This window comes from Myotis brandtii, unplaced genomic scaffold (assembly GCF_000412655.1).
Source record: "Myotis brandtii unplaced genomic scaffold, ASM41265v1 scaffold2514, whole genome shotgun sequence".
NCBI classification, from domain to species: domain Eukaryota; kingdom Metazoa; phylum Chordata; class Mammalia; order Chiroptera; family Vespertilionidae; genus Myotis; species Myotis brandtii.
This window is the reverse complement of record NW_005359533.1, coordinates 342,829-347,338: the sequence shown is the minus strand read 5'-3', so window position 1 is coordinate 347,338 and position 4,510 is coordinate 342,829. Positions and strand designations below refer to the sequence as shown.

At 50.4% G+C, this 4,510-nt stretch overlaps 1 protein-coding gene across 1 annotated transcript in view; it reads left to right on the top strand.

Annotated features, from left to right (window-relative positions):
- Positions 1 to 3,707: 3,707 nt before the first annotated feature.
- The window catches only part of LOC102247836 (olfactory receptor 5C1), a 1,305-nt gene continuing 502 nt past the window's right edge, over positions 3,708 to 4,510 (top strand). The window contains exon 1 of the mRNA XM_005867868.2: positions 3,708 to 4,499. Within this exon, the coding sequence (XP_005867930.1) occupies positions 3,712 to 4,499 (788 nt within the window). The 5' untranslated portion in view covers positions 3,708 to 3,711. The remainder of the gene's footprint in view (positions 4,500 to 4,510) is intronic.

The following is a 4,510-nucleotide window of genomic DNA, read 5'->3' as shown; positions in this document are numbered from 1 at the left end:
ATCCGGCCCGCAGGCCGTAGTTTGCCCACGGCTGCCCCAGGCCCATAGAGAGAACAAAGCCGGCAGCCAGGGGAGGGAGGTTGGCAATCTGTTACCAGGGAATGAGTGGCTTCTCCCCTGTATCCAGGGGAAAACCAGGGTACAGCAACCCAACCACTTGGGTGGAAGCCATAGCCAAAGGTTGGATCACCTTTGCAGCTCCCCAATATATACCTGGACAACACAACCAGTCAGTGCCAGACCTGTCACAGTCCTTTAATGTGAGAGAATGGCTACAGAGTTCTGATAATATCCAACTCATATCCCTGGACAATTGGGTTGGCTTTGTTGGGAGTGATGTTTTTTCTTTTTTGAACATATGGGTACCCAGGTGCTCAAATGTCCGTAACTCAGGGTGAGCCACATGAACCCATCCCAAATCTGAGCATAGCCACCCATGGCTCAGATGGTAGTATTTTTTTAAATATATTTATTGATTTCAGAGAGGAAGGGAAAGGAAGAGAGAGAGAAAACATCAATGATGAGAGAGAATCATTGATCGGCTGCCTCCTGCACGCCCCGCACTGGGGACCGAGCCCACAACCCAGGCATGTGCCTTTGACCTGAATCAAACCTGGGACCCTTCAGTCCATAGGCCAACGATCTAGCAACTAAACCACACCAGCTAGGGCTTCCCTATGTTTTTATTTAGTTAATTCTGCCTCTTTCTCCCTATAAAAACCATGGGGGGGGGGGAGACCATGGCTATTTAATTCATCATTAAGATCTTAAATTTAAGCCCAGAACATGGTAGAGTGCAATAAACATTAGTTATGTCAACTAATGAACACTCTGCTAACATGAATGACAGGTTGGCTATAAGATACAAATAGAAATGACGGGATTTCAGGTTGCAACTTCCCACTCCATAACCATTTATTACCTAGAGGCTAAGCCACTCAACCCTAACCTCAGGCTCAGCCCATTCCCATCTTTTGGGGAATGGTTCCCAATCCTAGATGGACATCCTAAGGGGTTCTCAATCCTGGGAGCTTTTAAAAATTACTTCTGCCTGATGCCACCCCCAAGGGTTCTGATTTAATTTCCTGAGTGCTAACCTCATGCCTGGCCCTGGCCTCAGGTTTCTTCCAGTCTCCTGCAGCGTCAGACTGTTACACTTCATTCCTGTTTCCAGCCAGGTGGTGGGAGTCTGCGCCATGGCAGAGGTGGGTGGATGGGACATATTCCAACAATCGTGTCTCCTGGTCTGTGTTGGATTCATGCTCTATATGTATATGCATCTCCAAGATGCGCAGAGGGAAAGAGTGGCTCTGCCGTAGAGGCAGGAAGGCTTCAAGCTGAAGGTGACCTTTGAGCTGGTTCTGCAACAAACAGCGAGGGTTTTCCAGACAAGGAAGAGGCTGGACCTTTCAGGCGAGAGGAACTATGTAAAGGATTAGGAGAACCACCAGAAGACTTTGTGTTTGTGTAGATCATAATGTATAATAAACGTACTGATTCCCAAAGAATGGGTGGAGAAAGTGAGCCAAAGGGGCTCCTCTCATCAAGGAGCATGACTGTCTTCCCCACACAGAGCCTGGGGACCCACTCAGCCAAACTTCCCAGCCTCTCCAAGCACCAGAGAGTGAGTCACCCCCGGCATTCCCCTGCCACTAGCTGTCCCCAAAGGATGTGGGTAGAGAGTCTCCACGGCATCCCAAGAGCAGAGGAGAGGGGAGGAGGAGTCGGGAGGAAAACAGTAAGAGGCCATTTCCTCAGGGACCAAGGAGAGTATAAGACCCCCCTGTTCCTACCTCTGGGATGAGACATGTCCCTGTTATCTCCCCTTGCCGTTCTCACCCTAAAAGCTGGCCTGGAGCTGCTCTGCCAGAAGAAGTCCCCACCCACCTCCGTCTTCTAGGTATGTCCTACCAACCCAATAACCACACACCGTCATGGGGACAGCAGCTGGCGTCTGGACCAAGACAGCAAATGTCTGTGTGCCGGGGAAGCATGAGCTAAGAACTCAAACTTGACAGGAAATGGGCCAAGCCACAGATTGAGAAACACCAGGTCAGCCTCCCCAGACTTAAATGTGCTCATGAGTAGAGTGGAGCCTGGAGAGAAAGCATCGCTCCAACCCAGATTGCAGCAGAGAGAAGGGCTGAGAGGCTTAGAGAACCCCCTAGAAAGCTAGAAACCTAAGTGTCAGAGCTGGAAACGCTGTCCAGTATAACCTAAAGCGTTACTACTCAATCTGTGGTGCTCAAACCAACAGCAGCAGCATCACCTGGGAGTCTGCGAGAAATGCAGAAACTCGGGCCCCTCCCCAGTCCTTCTGAGACAGAATGCATTTAACAAGAGTCCCAGGTGATTTCTATGCACATTGAAGATTGAGAAGCTCTGCTGCTCGGGGTCTCAAGTCAAAATGCATATCAGAATCAGGGGGCGGCGGGGGGTGGGGGGATGGGAGATATCTGTAATACTATCAACAATAAAAAATGTGTGTGTGTTTTTAAAAAAGAATCACCTGGAATATTTTTTTCAGGTATAGATTTCTGAGCCCTGCTGTAGACCAGCTGAATAAGAACTTCTGGACACTGTGCACTTTCTTTTTATAAAGCTCCACAAGTAATTCTAACAACAGGAGTCCACAGAGTAGACTGGGGACCACTGACCTGGTGTGTTTTTCTCAATCTAAAGATGAGAGGACTGAGGCAAGACAGTGGCAACAACAAACTTAGTCACTATTAAGAGACCTAAAATAGGGATTTTGCTTGGAGACAAAAAGAGTTTGATTTGGAGCCAGATCTGAGCTCAAGCCCTAATTCTGCCCTTTCATCACTGTATATCTTGGGACAAGTCTCCTTCCTTCTTTGGAACTCAGGTTTCTTACCTTCAAGGAAAGATACCCTAGATTGACAGACTCACTCCTCCTGGGCAATAAGGAAACAGATAAATTAATGGAGAATTAACTCTATATGTTTTGTGTGTGCACACACACACACATACACACACACACTTCATAACAGCTACTTAACTGAAGTTTGGAGGTCCTTGAGCTCAAATTTTCCATAGCAACTTAAAAGCCCTGAAGTCTAACTGTTCCCATTTTACAGATGGAGAAATGGAGAGGTGCTCAGTTCCACTCATCACTTTGTGAAGGTGAGTAGTGTTTGCTTTTCATGTGGACAGACAGAAACACACAGGGGTTTGCCACCAAATGACTTCTGGATGCAGAATTCCAGCCAGTCGGCTGGCATCACTCCTGGAGAACATGTAGTTGGGTGGAGCTGGAACCCCAAAGTTTTCTCTTCCCCTAGAGGTTGTCTGAACTCCACTAGGGACCCCTCCACACACACACCAAGGAGAGGGGAAGACCCCTAAAATTCTGTGTTCCTAAGTATAGAGGAAAGAATTAGGCTTGGCCCGAAATGCTCGATGAGGTGAGGGACACAAACACTTCCTTCATTTAACAAATACATATTGAACACCTACTACGTGCCAGGCAATGTCCTCAGAACTAATTCACTTTGGAATGCTTTAAAAGTAAAATAGACAGACAGGGCTCCTGCGCTTATGAAGGTCAAATAGTGTGATGTCTCAGCGTTAGAAACTAAAGTGTTAAGAGGTGATACCGCTTGTGGAAGGTCACACAGCAATTTTGTTGCACAATGAAAACTGAAACGCAAGTGTAGCTGACTCCCACAACAAAGTGCTTTCTCCTCCAAGATGGTCATGACCTTTCTCTCCTTTCCCTCTTGCTGTGCCCCCCTCCCATCTCTGTCCAGCAGGATGACTCCAGAGAATGTCACCGGGGCCAGGGTGGTCCCTGCTGAATTCATCCTCCTGGGCATCACAGGTCGCTGGGACCTGCGCCTGACCCTCTTCCTGGTCTTCCTGCCCGTCTACCTGCTGAGCCTGCTGGGGAATGTGGGCATGGTGCTGCTGATCCGCGTGGATGCCCGGCTGCACACGCCTATGTACTTCTTCCTGGCCAACCTCTCCCTGCTGGACGCCTGCTATTCCTCCGCCATTGGCCCCAAGATGCTCGTGGACCTGCTGCTGCCCCGCGCCACCATCCCTTACACGGCCTGTGCCCTCCAGATGTTTGTGTTTGCGGGGCTGGCTGATGCCGAGTGTTGCCTGTTGGCGGCCATGGCCTATGACCGCTACGTGGCCATCGGAAACCCTCTTCTCTACACCACGGCCATGTCACGGCGTCTGTGCCTGACCCTGCTGGGAGCCTCGGGCCTGGGGGGCGCAGTGAGCGCCTTGGTCCACACGACCTTCACCTTCCGCCTGAGCTTCTGCCGCTCCCGGGAGGTCAACAGCTTCTTCTGCGACATCCCTCCGCTGCTGGCCATCTCCTGCGATGACACCAGCCTCAATGAACTCCTCCTCTTCGCCGTCTGTGGCTGCATCCAGACGGCCACGGTGCTGGCCATCGTTGTGTCTTACGGTTGCATCGCCGGGGCCGTGATCCGCATGCGCTCGGCCGAGGGCCGGTGGCGGGCGGCCTCCACCTGCG